This window comes from Tubulanus polymorphus, chromosome 2 (assembly GCF_964204645.1).
Source record: "Tubulanus polymorphus chromosome 2, tnTubPoly1.2, whole genome shotgun sequence".
NCBI classification, from domain to species: domain Eukaryota; kingdom Metazoa; phylum Nemertea; class Palaeonemertea; order Tubulaniformes; family Tubulanidae; genus Tubulanus; species Tubulanus polymorphus.
The window spans coordinates 26,801,332-26,817,213 of record NC_134026.1 but is presented as its reverse complement, the minus strand read 5'-3'; the positions used below and the strand labels follow the sequence as shown (position 1 = coordinate 26,817,213).

The following is a 15,882-nucleotide window of genomic DNA, read 5'->3' as shown; positions in this document are numbered from 1 at the left end:
GTATGACAGTAAATGAATTTATGAATAATCTGAATAATTAGTCATTGGTAATACAATTCTTTTGAGAATGCACCTCGACAGAATAAACCAGATATAATTTCAAACTGATTTAATAAATCGTACTCGTTCGTGATGATAATCAATAGATATTCCATTGATTACGATGAACTACCCAAATACAGTCTCACTATTGATATATGAACAATTTAAAACAGAAAACTAACTTGAAAGTTCACTGAAAAATATCGCATACACGCCGCTTTTATATTGCTGACAATGAATAAATACAATATGAATAATAATTTTAAGGATCGGTTAAGTTATTTTGACTTTGAATATTTTGACAATTGAATTCAATTCAATTGACCAGACTAGCCTCAACATTGATGACGTAGTACATATCCACTCACACAATATCCTAATTACCATTAAAATTCATTATCAAAGAGACATAGAAATTCATTAAATAGAAATTTAGAGTCATGAAATTTAATCAATTACTTGATGCCAATATTCACAATTGTAATTGTTATTTTTGAGGTAGTGTACATCAACTCACACAGAACCCCTCAAATAGTGCAAGGTACACGCAGTTATCAATATCTAAGGCAGTTCAGCCGATATGTAAGAATATCTGCCCAACATGTAAACAAATGCATGTTTTTTAGTTCAAACATTTACCGACAGATGTCTCTATATCATAGCCAGAAAATGAATAGCAAAGATTCGAACAAAAAATGAAAACTCATTGATTTCATTCAGTGATCTGCATGGAAGCTATACGAATTAAAGGCTTAATGTCCTTTCAAAGTCGTTAATTGATCAAACAAATAAATGCTGGACACACCCCTCTTTCAGCTAAAAAATGTTTCCTTCAGGGTGTGGCTTTTTTCCAAAACGGGCAATTAAAATTTGCTTATATCTCAACTAATTTCCTAGGCTTACAGGTTGAATTGCGCATCCATTGAATTGTATGCATTAAATTTCTATGACCATTATTTCTAACTGCTACTGACAGACATTATAATATAAATCTCGCCCATATTTTAAGTTAATTGGAAGCTTTGAGAAAGGTAATAATGGCGCTTTACACCATCAGTTCGTATCATAAAATAACACATGCCTTTCATATGCAAATGTTATTTTGATCAGCACTGACAATCTTTCCACTAGTGATTTGTCATTCGCTTGTCTCAGGGGATCCAGATTGGCCAAGGAAGCATGGTGATTAAATGTAGCTCGAATACGTTAATAGATCCCAATGAAATTGATTTTTTAGACCCAAGCAAACATTGTAATGATGAAAAAGTACCAAACCAGGTAACACGATAACAGATAATAAACATGACTCACAAGTCGAGTCTCATGTTAAATAAAAAACCCCACTTTATAAACAGAATTGAATATAGTAGCATTTTGACATGTAGGTCAATCAAAATAATTCTATAAGCCGACAGATGCAGGCTCATGATGTTTCATCGCTTGCAAGAGTTTGGTTGCCTCCCACACACCAAACAGATAGATATGTTATAAGGCATGAACCAAACAAGAAAATTAACTTGAAAGTTTATTGGAGCCTTGAAAAATAATACATATATTGCGTAATTTAATGAAGTTATTTTGGATTTAAGTATGTCGATAATTGAATTGAATTGATGAGCAACCAGTCCACCCCGGATATATTGATGACGTAGTGCTGTCAAAAATAATTATCGAAATTCATCAAAAAAAAAATAAGGGTTATGTAACGGTTTTATAAGCATAAAAAAATCATCAAATTATTGACCCTAATATGATATCTAATTTCCGAGAAATGCGCCTGAATAATTTTCATTGACAAGACTGGACAAAATACTACACGCTTTACTACCAACTCTAATAAGCTACACAAATGACCAGGTCATGATACTTATGGCCTTTACAACCTCACTGCTACACACACTTTCTAAACAAACTGTAGTTAATCAACCATTCATACCATTCTTCCATAGTTTATTCACCCAAGTTTTATGATATCTTTAAAATATCAAATCAAGGCATTTGGCCTACGTCCAGGTCCAATATGACCCCTGAAGCTAACTACAGTTCAGGGTCTTCAGGGCTTTGAAATTTTTTTCAATTCAACATTTTTTCCATTGAAATCAATGTCTGGCTCGAGTAAACAGCTACTCAACGTGAACACTGGTCATGAACTTTTAATTATATCAAAATCACAAAAGAAGTAAAAATTCAATTTTGGAGACAAGAATAGGCATGGGTCCAGTTCAGAAACCACACATGAACTTTTCACTAGAATAAATAATGACCCTGCTTAGGCAGAGGATAAATACCATGACAGTTAAACAGATGTGTAAGAGCTCTCAAGTTTCTAAATATAGCAACCCACTGAAACTTCAATAACTTTTAATAGATATTTGCCATGTGTCTCAGCCTCCTAGCTCCAGGTACTGTGAGGTAACCTATATATCACCAGATTTAATCAACTCAACACACCTGGAGCTTAGTGCAGCCCATCAGTATACAAGATTTCTTAGAAACCTAGCCAGACTAAAACTGATACTCATCAGGAGATAAGTCTTAATGGTCTAAATACAGATAGCGTTGTTTATAAACTAAGCCCACCAGAATTGGGGACCATTGAACTGCAAACCAGATTTTTGTATGCCTGCATATGACAGGTTTACAATTAATTGAGCCACCTCCACAGTAAACTCATAAACAGTATTGGGTTTCTAAACATGGATAACTAACGGTAAATTGGTTTCGAAAATATGAAATAAATTCACACTATGATGATCAGGTATATTCGAACATGTAAGGAAATATCATATTCTATGCAAAAAAAAACGATGGAACTATCAAATGATCTAATCCAGTGTAAAACATTGAAATAGTTTATAAAGTTGATTTAAACCAGGGGTCACGTTGCTTTTAAGTTGATTACAGTTTAAGCATTGGAAAGTTGACATAGTGACAATTAAAATGTCAGTTAATATGGTATTTAACCGCCAGTTATCAGTAATCAGTAATGTTTGGGCTGTCGAAAAAAGCCTTATACTAAAAATAACATGATTTAAAATATTCAATTTCCCTTTAGTGTGGACTTTTTTCCACATGTCTACATATCAGATCTTCAAACAAAAATACAAGATAAAGATATAAGGACAGATCTCATATAACGAAGTTTCACACATGATAATTGATGGAGATTTTTCAATGCCTCAATGAAGAGTGGTAAAAAATCTACAGTATTTCCATCTGGTGCTCACAATGCGAAACTGCATGATTTTTTTTTAAAAGGTAGATAATGTTCTTAGCATTTCTCTACATGGCTTTAACTTATTTTGTACTATAATCAAATATCCATGATCATGAACTTCAATTAATTAGCCATGTGAAAAAAAAGCTCAAAGTTTATTTTTCAATCTCCAAAATCTATTTTGTTGGGCAAAAATATCTCATTTAATGATTTATCATGACTGGGATGCGCAAACTCCTTTGTCAAAAACTTGGACTCAGAGGATGGTGCACTGTATTAACTGGGTATTAGTCGGTATACCAAGCGATCTAATTCTTAATTGTGTGTGTAATTAGTACATTTTGACATTGATGATGATAGTGATATGGGGACGGGATAGTGCTACCGTCACTCCGCATGCTCAGAGATTCAGCAGACTATACTGAGTGACTTCGACTCGACTGAGTGACAACGCAGTGGTCGTGGACAGTGTTGTTGGGTTTACTGGTGGACATGGGTGTATGGTCATGTGGTGGGCGTGTAAAGCGTATATATTTACGTATCCAAATAAAAGGCAGTAGCTATCATTGAATTTGACCAACCTTGCAATGCTTGAACGAACGAGCGCTGTCTATCATGACCAGCGGCCATTTTCAAACCATGTGACCTATTTTGTGTTGATCATGTGACACGACGCCATTTTGTTACACGTACAAGCTAAAATTGTACAAAAATCGTACCGGCGGTGTACACAGGTCTACTGAATATATTTTAAGATTTCGGACGTTAAAACACTGTAAAAGCAACAAGGTAAAAATGACGAGAACTATTTTTCTAGAGTGCATGTTCATTAATTCAATACTGTGTACGAATTACAGTCAGATATTGAGTGAGGTAGAAATTTCTAAATAAACTCACTCAATTCAATTCTGAGAATTGAGCTGAGGTCGAGGAGGTAGGCCCAGCAGAAATGAAATTTTACACTTTTATTAATTTTAGTGGGGAGCTGCGTCCTTTTGATTGAGCGTATTAGGTTTATTTGGAATAATTCCGATTTCAAACAAATGCGCTCTGCATTCGTCTTGACTAATGTCTATTTATTAATTGATGAGACCTGTTTTTCTTGGATATTTTGCTTACTTTTTGGGGTACATACCTCATTTATGTCTTAACAGAATGCCAAAAATCGCGGACAACAACTGAATATCCGATATATTTCCAGTTCTGTACCAATTAGATGGATTGGCAAAAAGACTCCTTAAGTCCAGTTGAATGAGAGAGAAAATCCTCCATTTTGTGAAATTTCTTGAATTTTTACATTGTCACCATGCCTACTAAATGAAGTTATTTTTCTTGTGGGTCTCAACAACTAAATCAGGGTGGCGTAGGCATGGTAACAATGTTCAAATCCAAGAAATTTGACAAAATGGAGGATTTTCTCTCTCATTCAACTGGACTTAAGGAGTCTTTTTGCCAATCGATCTAATTGGTACAGAACTGGAAATATATCGGATATTCAGTTGTTGTCCGCGATTTTTGGCATTCTGTTAAGACATAAATGAGGTATGTACCCCAAAAAGTAAGCAAAATATCCAAGAAAAACAGGTCTCATCAATTAATAAATAGACATTAGCAGTTAGTTGCATGCCACTGCCCGGGCGCACTGACTGTAGCCTTGTTGTTCTTTATGGTACCTAATGTATCTAGTTTTGTTACTCTTTTTCGTTTTAGAATGATTACCGATGTGCAACTAGCTGTATTCGCCAATATTCTGGGTGTGAGCCTGTTCTTGCTGGTGGTACTCTATCACTATGTATCGGTCAACAACCCTAAACTGCAATAGGCTGCTAAAAAGGTGGATAACCTGTCATATCAACCTTCAAATTCTTCATGGGTCCTGTCCTTGTATGTGATAGCAATATTTTATAAATAGCTTCCAACTTCTACTTTCAGATCATAAAAGAGGACACGGCCAAGATGAAGTGCAAGCCTCCAATCTCCATTAATGTTCCCTCTGCATTTTTGAAAATAACTTCATTACTTACATTCAAATATTATCATTGTATAATTTATTTATAAGAATAAATCTTTAAGATAAATTGAATTTTTCGTGAAATTATTTCTCAGAAATGTTTGGAGATATCAAGATAGAAGAGCAGTGATTTTTACTGCAAGGGTTTTCATAGTAGGCTTCAGCAAAAGTTAACACTTAGTGCTGCAAAAGAAGTATGTGCCGATGCTTGACATTGTAACTGCTCATCATACTAACTTTATAACTAGTTCTATGCATGAACAGACTGGATGCGCATTGATTTAATTCTAAGCTATTTTACCAAATTATAAAAAAATGAAGAATCCGTTTTATTTAGAAAGCTTCAAAGTTTCAATTAACCAAGAGAATGATTTCATTAAATAAAGCATTAGTCGATTAAGAATTGCGATCTGAACCGTCTAGTGCTGCCCCTATGTATAACGATAGCGGAGGAAACGTGAACTAACCAAGTACTCACTTGCCAGAGTCTTTGAACAGCTGTAGCTGTATCTTACCGACTTGCGGGCCGGGTTCCAAAAAAATTCCCTTAAAACAGCACTGAAAATACTCAACTGGCAGTTTTTCTATAACATCTTTCATTCTTTTTAAATGTATAATTGTATCGACGTAGAAACTTGATCTACTTTGGCGAAAAGCAAGCACAAATCAGTGCCTAAGAATACAGATTGCTAATGATACTGGATAGATTGTCTCGATACAGAGATTATGAAGGTATACAATCATGAAATTAAACCAATCTGATTTTGGATCCTTTAGTCATTCAAAACTTCCAAATTTTGTATACTCGAACACGATATCAACAACAAGAACTCAATACTTTGCAGAATGGGTATTTATTGACTTTAGATAAACAATGAACATTAATAAAGACCAATCTATTCCCATATCTAAGATTCGGAACAAGTCACTGATATACAAATGGAATACAATGCTGTTTGACAAAACAGTGGAACCTCAGTGAACTAGGGGACCAACGAATCTGTTCATTATGGCCGATAGTCCGTTATATTCAGTATCAGATTATTGAAGTTGTTCTATTTGGGACGAAATTCTGGCTTTATAGCTGTAGTCGTTACAACGTTCCACTGTAATGCTTAGTCAATTTTTTCCTTCACGATTCTGTAACCAGTCAAGATACACTGTATGTTGTAAAAAATTAGCGGGATACAATGTATTTAGCAAAAGCATCACATGCTATCGCGAAATGTTCAATATCGTTCAGCACAATGTGTTTTAGCAGGTATATTCATCATGCAAGAGTGACACTTGCCGCATTCAGATAGTGTTGTAAGAAATTGAAAGCTTCTGGTTGTAAACTGGATGAAATAAGAGGCTGCAGCTAAAAAAGAAAACAGAAATTGGCATAATAAACCTCATCACCAAAGTGGTACCTCGCTTAACCTGTATCACTCCCGACCAAGTTTTTTAAAGTGGTTTAACAGATAATAATCCATATAAACTAGTGGAACCTCACAAATATTGCAAAAGTGTAATTGTCGTATTAAATTGGTTTTGTATTAGTCAAAGCTTGATTGACTGATATCATAGTTAAGACATGCTGGAAATCATTGTAATAAACGGGTTCACTACAATGAGGTTCAACATCCAAGGATGGATTTACTGAGGTCGACCAAAAATAAGAAGAAATTGTAAAGAAATTGTACAAAGTTTTCAACTAACCTTTCCTGGATTACCAATAGAAAGTTTTTCTAAAGACTTGGCTAAGTTTAATTTCATATCGGCAACTGCATGGCAAGGATCCCGTTCTGATTTTCCAGCAAACATTAGTCTCGAATATGAGGTCTGATATCCTGTTCAATATAGACATATGCGGTACTTGCATTTGCTTTCAAAAATAGTAAACAAATTGTAATGATAGAATATTTCTTAAACAAACCCGATGTATCTTCAATCTCAATAAAATGTTCATCGTCTGGAATTGTTGTATCTTCTGGTAATTCAAAGAGACCAATCAGAGTTTGTAGAAGTGGTGCCCTGAAATCCATATTTACCATAAAATGGTTAAGAACTCTAATTATGCTATATTTTCACATATTCACGACTCATAGAAATTCTATACCAAAATTTGTCATAAGACTGTAACATCACTGGGGCTTCTGTAAGAATTTTTGTCAGGCCAACAGCACATATTTTCTTTTCTATACGTCCAGAAATTTTCTGTACATCGCTAATCAATACTTTTTCAATAACTGTTCCAAAGAAACTAGAAAATGAGAAATTCAAATTAACACCAGACTGGTTGAGCACATTGTTGTTGATGCAGTTAAAGCGATTTAAGACATACTTTTCTTGTATCCCATCAATCATTTCTATCAAAGATGAGCCTCCATATGTAATCGAATACAGGCAGAAAAATACAATTAAACCTGAAATTAATTAAAATTCATTTCAAAATGGATCACCAACTGGATTGGTTGAAAATTATGGCAAGTGGGCGACTTACTTTTCACAAATTTAGTTGTCTTGGAACCCATTAGCCTCTTAAACAGTAGAATGAAGACCTGCTTCAAGTACTGACCCATGATATTTCTGCAAAAAAAATAGTATTGAAGATTAGAGAATGGTACTTGATTGAAAACTTACAAAAGCATGGATATCAAATTAAAATGGTGCTTACTGCGGCAAGTGTTCAATCATTGCATTAATCAGATAGAACCCTTCATGATCATTAGATTTAGAAGCAAGTAGTTTTTGAAACACTCCAAGGAGACCACTCTGGAAAAGAAAACCACAAATAGGGTCGATATCATCAAAACGGATCAAAACATGAAGTCTATGACATACCACTTTGTCTGCAGGTATCTGATTTGCGCCTTTTTCAATAAATGCTTGTAGGAGTCGCACCAATGGAGGTATATTGCCCAATCTCTCCCAAAGGTCTGGTGTCAGCAAGAATGGGAATATAGTCATATATACATCAGGTACACCAACACAATGCATTTCCAGTAACAGAGACATTATTTGGAACACATACGGTATAAATTCTGAAAAACAAATCACCCATGTACATACCGATACTGAATTCAGTTGAAATTCATCCATATCGGCACATTACATCATACCTTGTACATCTTCCTGTATAATCTTTTCAAATGAAGAGAAAAGTACGCCTTCAAATGTTGAAACGGCTGTAGGTTGTACTTTACAAGTACTTCGAATAACAACACACAATGACTCAAATAGATAGTGGTTGAAATGCGGTTTGCTTGGGTTCTGTAACAGAAACATATACAATTTGAATACTTTGAATGATTTGAATATACAAAATAAAAATGTCATTGTAAACAGACGTTATAGTCTTCTGAGACAATGTCAGTATATATCAAATCAAATATTTAGAGAAAATCTAATTACTAACTCACCTTGCTAACGACAATCAACTTCTGAGCCAAATTTTCCATTATGATCGACACATAAGGCAAAACACTTTCTTGGAGCAATGAAAATGTTCTCATCAAAGCTGAACAAATCAGAAAGTAAAGCTTAAAACATCTCAACACCTTTCCGAAATACAAAACCGACTTTTGAAAAGCATGCTGCTAACCTTTCATTGCGTATTCATTTTCTTCAGATCCAGATTGATCCATTACACTGAAAAGGTTCTGCAAGAGCTCCTTAATGTTTCCATCCAATATTGTCTGCTTTGAAACACTAATACGAACAAAAGAATACCAGTTTACAGTCAGTGCAGAAAATAATGGACTATTCGCAGTAACAATTCAATGAACACAAACGTGGCTAATGTACAATCTCCCGTGGCTGGAATCTACCGTGGCTGGGAAGCTGAGCATCTTAATGCACACTGCGAAAATTCAAGCCGGATTTTTATAGTGGCAGTGTCTTGATACTATCAGGTTCGAAACCCCAGCTTACGGAGGAAGTAAATCTACTTACGCAGGGCCACCGTGTGCACCTTTAACAGTGAGCAATCTTTCCAATGCATATGCCGCATAACTATGAACAACGTGACTCTTAGCCGGCAGATGTTTAACGAGGAGAGGTACACTAGCTATGAGGATATCGGTGGACAGCTGATTTCGAAATATCATCACGTATTTCATAGCATCAGCTTTTAAGACGGGCAAATCATCAACTACAAAAGTATGATCGTATTTTCAAGCATTTGTATAATGCGCAGCAAGGGTTGATTACTATAAGAAACACACACAGTACCATTAGGTGATGTCAGATCAGGAACAATGTGAGAATTAAAGAAATCTGTGATATTTACAAGTTCACTCGTTTGGGTTATACCAAGCTGAAATCATAAAACATAAATCTTTAAAGTACGTCATGCTGGAGAGGTCATTGTTACATCAACTATGTAACTTACTTTTTGTGTTTTTGCTTTAGCTGCTAAAGAAGTAACAAGATAAATAGCGGCGTCTTTCTTTGCCCAGTTTTCAGCTGGATTTTGGCTGTATTCCTGTAAGTAAAAAGTTCTCATTACGAACATCTGAATTATGAAACAAACATACGACGATAAATGACGAGAAATCAACAATACACACATCTAACAGCTGTTTGACATATTTTGAGAAAATTTCAATCACCGGACCTTCAAACAGTTTTGATAATGACTTCACTAAATCACAAGCAGAACGACGCCTTGTATCTACATCTGATGAGGTGAAAATAAAACAATATCAATTGAACATCATTTCAGTTTTATTAACGTTTTCAACCAAATGACTATTCTCTCAACATACCTGAGCCTTCCATGTCCTTTCTTATATACTCATCGGGATTATCTTCGAATAGTTCTCCATCAGCTTCTGAAGAAAATTTATACGAAAGTAACAGGCTGTTATTATGTTACCTCAACATCATTACATGGTTCAGCTACATATCTATTTCCTGCAAACAGATCTTACTTCTGAAGTTCATATTAGGCACTATAACTTTCTCACAAATTCCCTGTAATGTATCTGGTGAAGCAAACAATTCTTTATTGCGAGGTCGATCAGCAACTGAAGCCAAAAACTGGATGGCATTACTCACTAACTGAAAAACAAATTTAAAAAAAAGTTGATATAGTTTGTACGGTACGAAATCCAGTTTCTTCATTTCACGGACTTTTTTCACAAACATGTAATAACAAAGAACACTGACCAGATCATATTTAGGTTGAGGTCCGGTGTTAACGAGCAAATGCCAAACAGCTTCAACAAACTTTTTCAAATGTGGTGAGAATTCTTCATCATATTTCTGAGTATAAAGCCCGACGTTATCACAAACTTGAGAACGAACTTGTTCGAGAAGGCCTGCTTCATCTTCATCCTACCAAAATCCAAACAATTCAAGAATATAGATTTTCAATCATTTGCCGTCAGGTATGTTGACGAAAGTCTTTACTCACCTCTGTCTTGAGCAGTTGATAATCAACGGTAAGAAGGGCTAGAAAATGAGTCATCCATTTGTCCATATTATCTTCAAAATGTTCAGGTAAATCCTGTAAACATAATAACTTAAGTCACAAATCACATAAAAGTTAATCCAATAACAGTTGGTAAGATGAAAGACGACAAACCTGGAAGTTTAAGCTGTAGAATATCTTGCAAATAAGCACAAGTGAACTAAAAATTACTTTCAACGCTGATGGATCGTTAGCATTTGTTTGGGCAAGCTGCATTGTGGCCTGAAATATAAAACAATCACCAGTATGGACTTTTCTTTGTCTCTCTTCAATTACAAATACCGCTAAGAACGATAAGTTACCTCGAAAAGAATAGTTAAAGGTGCAGCAAAATTGTCGAGGACGAACTTTATTTCAGTCCATAATTCTTGAGACTTAAATTCATGACGATATCTGAACGAAAAATGGTCAAATCATTATGAACAAGAAATGAAAAGTGCACTTTTTAACCATAAAGAATCAATTATACCTTTTGAAAATAGAATGAGCTGTGCGCAAAACACCATTTATCATGTGAAAGTCACCACTTTGAAATTTGGTAACCATTTCTCCAATAAGATTAGGCCAATCTTTAGGGAAATCTTCTCGACCTATTATGCTGATAGCATCACTTAATTGTCTTTGGATTTTTTCGGGACTTTTAAGCATTAAATCAACAATTCTCTCTTTGATGATGGCTCGATCGTCCGCATGAATTTTATCAAGCGAATCTTCAACCTGTACAAAAATGTAGAAAACCCCATCGTTAACCCTTTTCATGTATCTACACCGCACTGCTAATGATAGTAACTAATGATACACCGCACTGCAAGGTTGATGCACTAGTGGTATGCCCGTCATGCGACACACTGGGGTGAAATTTTTCAAAATTTTAAAATAATCATCAGCACTTGAGGGTACAAGTGGGCACTAAAAGAGATCTCTCTACTCACCACTCTCCAATTTCTCTTTGTGTAGTTTTTAAACATGACAGCTGCGCTAACTCTAATAACGTCTTCGAGGCCATCCTTAGATAATAATTCGAGCAAAAGCAATGGATAATTCTTATAGCCTTCAACAGATTCAAGAAACTTCTCAGCTGCAAGTAGATACATGTACATTAGCGTGATCACTGGTCGAAATAATGAGTCTTGATCGGCAATAATCACAGAGATAGAGAGTCAACGTACCAGATTTTCTTTCTTCCAAATTCGGGGACAGAGTTTTCCCTAAATAGTCAACCAGAACTAGCAAATTTGCTTCATTAAAATCCATTTCTTTCAAAGCTATAATAAAACATTTCATTAATTAATAAATGGGAAGTGGATTATTACAACTGATTATCTATTCTAATTGGTTTTAATTCACATGGCCCCATGCATCACAGAGCTCAAGTGGAGCAAAATTCAAGATATAAACCCAGACAAGCATATTGATGGCGCAACAAGAGCACTGGTGCAGAGGTATTGCAAGCCACTTTTTGACGTGGGCTGGTGCTGGTCACCGAAACAAGTGAATATTTTGTATTGTTAAGTAGTAACTGTAATTCTTATCACTGAGGATTAGGAATAAATGTTTAGCTTAGGTATTTTCGACTTTTCAATCAGGGACACCTTTACTGCAGTCACTTCGACTTGGACTGAAGTCTGATTACTCCAAGCATATACTAATTGACAATAAAATTGTATTGAATTTAGTAAAAAAGACGGGTGGTGAGTGGTGAACGAACGTTACTCATTAAGAGTCTGCGCAATAAACCCGGAATTGCACCACATAACAGTTACAAATATCGATATATATTTTCTCAAATTTCAGAATTTGAAGCAGATCTTTTCAACACAAATTTTACCCGAGAAAATACGCCACTTAATTCAAAATTAATTCTTCGTGCCGGTTCCTGAATTAGGAATATGGCGCCTGTACTAACGGGGTGGTGATTAGATTCTATTGCATATTGCCCGGTCTACTAATGTACTGTGGATGGTCGAATCCCATATTATTGCATTTTCAATTACAGTATGGAGTATAGTTCGATTGTAACCAACTTCATTGCCAAACTCTCATTAAGTTTCTGATTAGTGTTTAAAACTAATGAAAGCCAAGATTAATGTTGCGAAACAAATTTGTTTCTAAAATTATGAACGCATATGAAAATATAGAAAATAGCACTCACACGATTTCTACGCGCGCGTCCTCGAAGAGGCTTAAATCGACTCTTGATCTCATTCATTTGTGATTGACGTCATTTTACAGCAAAAAAAAAGCCGACATCGGTTTTCAATTTCTGGTCGGACCTTTTTATCGGTTAAGTGGCTGTTTCTTAACTCAAATAACAGAAGTACACGAACACTAGTTGGAATACATATATATTGGTCGTTTTTTTTGCGTCGAGCGGGCGATGGTACTGGCTGAGGCCATCATGTCAAAAATTACATCTTGGTTGGATATTTTAGACCAGTGTCTTACATCTACTGGTTATGTTACAAAGTGTGCCATTTACAGCATCAGAGGTCAGAAGTGGGCATCTACTGATGGATTTGGGCTTAGCCACGAGGAAATCAAACACATTGGAAGCGGATTTTTAGATTCTGAGGAAGTTTTTCGTACCGGTATTTTTGTGAATGGTGTACATTACACAGTTATCAGGATTTTACCAGATGTGATGGTTGCCAAATCATTCAACACGGGATGCACAATCTCAAGATGTAAAACCTGTCTCATCGTTGGAACATACGAAGAACCATATCACATCACTAATTGTGGCAATGCCGTCGTAAGATTAGGGGACTTTTTGAGAGACAAATATTTTTGAGTTTCATAAAGTTTGATTCTGAATACATTCGTATATAGATTATAACCTCTTGCTACTAGTACTGTTGTTTTGACATCGTTTTGTTGAACCAAAAGATTAAATTTCATGGACGAATTACGAGTAGCGTCCATTCAAAATTTATTCATTGACCGCCCGCAAACACAGTAATAATTGCGCTGAATTTTCAGGCTTAAATGTACGTCTTTATATGATACACAAATATAGGCTCAAAGGCTTTCAATCTGTACCTAAATATAAATATTTTCACAAATATGGGTAAATTGGTGAATAAAAACTTGAACTGTTGTGTGTGAATCAGCAGCGTTGAATAATGATTCTTTTGAGACCGACTCTCACATGAATTTTGTAAATGCAATTAATTGTACGTGCTATTCATCCAGTGTTAAAGTATATACAATCAAAATGTTATTTGTAAAGTCATAATCACTTTTACTATAAAAAACCAAGCTATGATATTGTCTGATAAAAATGGTTCAAAATGCTTATTACACATGTAGAATGATTATGATTAGGCTAAACAAAAATGATACCTTGTTTCTCCGCAGCGGCCGGGTCATTTTTGTAAAGTATGATAAAATTTATAAACAGTTCATTTCTATAGCGGCCGGGTCTGTTATGGTGAAATTGATCACGATTTAAAAAAAAGTAATGTATAGGGTAGATAGGCGGCCGGCCGGGTCAACATTTAAGCTCAGCAGAGCGGAGAAACAAGGTATCAATTTTTTTTGGCCTAATACTTTATGAAAGGTTATTATCAAAAAATGATATCAATTTCATAACTTTCCGTGATATTTTGTCGTCTGTTTATACTTTGTGAGATTCCTCTCCAAGTCGGAGTGGTAAAATGCCATCCTCTTGTAGCTTGTCATCGAATGGGACAGAAGTCGAGACATAACTATAAGTATTCTAATGAAAAAGGCCCAACACGATAAATCATTTAATATATGCTCGGCGCAACTCACCTAATCATTCAATAATTAAGTAAGTAACAAATCGTGTTAATACATTGATATTTATGGGAAATACAAGGTGTATCGGCACGGGACAAAATTCTGCGTAGTTGCGATTTATTGTGACAGCGTATTTCATGGATCAATTTTATCCTAATTAATGCGGTATTATTAGAAAAGCCACGGTGTTGATTAAATGGACGCTTGATCGCCTTTTACGCGATATTTATATACGTTAAGGGGCTCGATTTGCAGGATTTGACTGTGCTTTGAAAGGCAGGTCAAGTGTCACTGTGAGCTGCATAAAATGTTTGTTAAACATACGTACCATTGACAACAGAACATTTGAGACAAGTGGTAAAACATACGCAGGCATTAAGCCAATAGAAAACTGTTTTACGGGGGCATAAAAGATGGCAGTAACACCAAATATTCATTTAGAATCGTGGGATACATATATCAGAGATATTCTTATTGGATGTGGTCACATTTCTGGAGCAGCGATATATACGAGAGACCGACACCGAAAACTAAGTGCAAGTGACGGTTTTTGGGTAAATCCAGACGAGTTAGAAGCTATACGAAAAGGTATTAACTGCCCGAATTCTATTTATAAAGATAACCTCTTCATACAAGGTAAAAACTACAGGGTCACCATAGCAGACGGACAAGGCATTTTCGCAAAACATTTCGACGTGGATACGGGAACCAGCGGCTTCACTGTGTGTCAAACTTTTAAAGTTATTATCGTAGGAGTTCATTCGGGATCCATGAATGCAGAGGAATGCAACAGAAATGTGATGCTTTTGGCGGATTTTCTTCGAAGCAAAGGACTGTAATCACTGATTCAAATTATATACTTGTAATGTTTGTTTTGTAATAGCGCACGTTGAATATAGATCATTATTTATTTCATTAAAAAAAATGCAGAGAAGATTTATGAATGTGTTTGTCTAATTATTGAACCCCACGTGTATCAAACAACAGGTGTTCATTCCAACCGAGTTGTTGAATATCGATTTATGCATTTAAATAATCATAGACAATTGATCAATGAAGACGGTAATTTATCTTTATTAAACCGGTTACTTCAAAGAGAGAAATAATGTATCCAGGCAGATGGTAATGAATATGACGATAATTAGAAACGTCAGCAAGAAATCATCAACCGGGTTTTGAATTATTGGAGGAACTTTTTGTTTATAAAGACACGACACCATACAATCCGAAACAAACAGAAACTATTGTGCCATTTTTATTCCGATCCGCTCCAGTTTATCATTTCATAAACATGTATATTTCGAACTTAATATTTAAAAGCGTCAATATGAGTTTTTGCGTGGAAAACCTGAGAAAAAAGCGTCGTTGCAGCAAATACATGTAGTGAATAAT

The 15,882-nt window shown here is 35.3% G+C and overlaps 1 protein-coding gene and 1 long non-coding RNA gene across 3 annotated transcripts in view; both read right to left on the bottom strand.

Moving 5' to 3' along the window:
* The window catches only part of LOC141900025 (uncharacterized), a 48,368-nt gene extending 44,466 nt beyond the window's left edge, over positions 1 to 3,902 (bottom strand). Inside the window, exon 1 of one of the 2 annotated variants that reach the window (XR_012618654.1) lies at positions 3,841 to 3,902. This is a non-coding gene — a long non-coding RNA (uncharacterized LOC141900025). The remainder of the gene's footprint in view (positions 1 to 3,840) is intronic. The other variant, XR_012618655.1, reaches the window with a different exon arrangement.
* Positions 3,903 to 6,123: 2,221 nt separating this feature from the next.
* On the bottom strand, positions 6,124 to 12,617 carry LOC141900011 (exportin-2-like). The gene is made up of 25 exons (XM_074786702.1): positions 12,557 to 12,617; positions 11,898 to 11,993; positions 11,661 to 11,806; positions 11,198 to 11,445; positions 11,031 to 11,121; positions 10,843 to 10,950; positions 10,672 to 10,764; positions 10,425 to 10,592; positions 10,187 to 10,316; positions 10,022 to 10,087; positions 9,824 to 9,933; positions 9,646 to 9,738; positions 9,486 to 9,570; positions 9,207 to 9,405; positions 8,857 to 8,963; positions 8,675 to 8,772; positions 8,375 to 8,525; positions 8,097 to 8,296; positions 7,930 to 8,027; positions 7,756 to 7,841; positions 7,597 to 7,678; positions 7,372 to 7,515; positions 7,189 to 7,286; positions 6,972 to 7,102; positions 6,124 to 6,630 (listed from the first exon to the last, which is right to left on the bottom strand). Exons 2-25 carry the CDS (start codon positions 11,980 to 11,982, stop codon positions 6,541 to 6,543), a joined length of 2,907 nt encoding a protein of 968 aa, XP_074642803.1. The 5' UTR covers positions 11,983 to 11,993; positions 12,557 to 12,617; the 3' UTR covers positions 6,124 to 6,540.
* Positions 12,618 to 15,882: the final 3,265 nt, after the last annotated feature.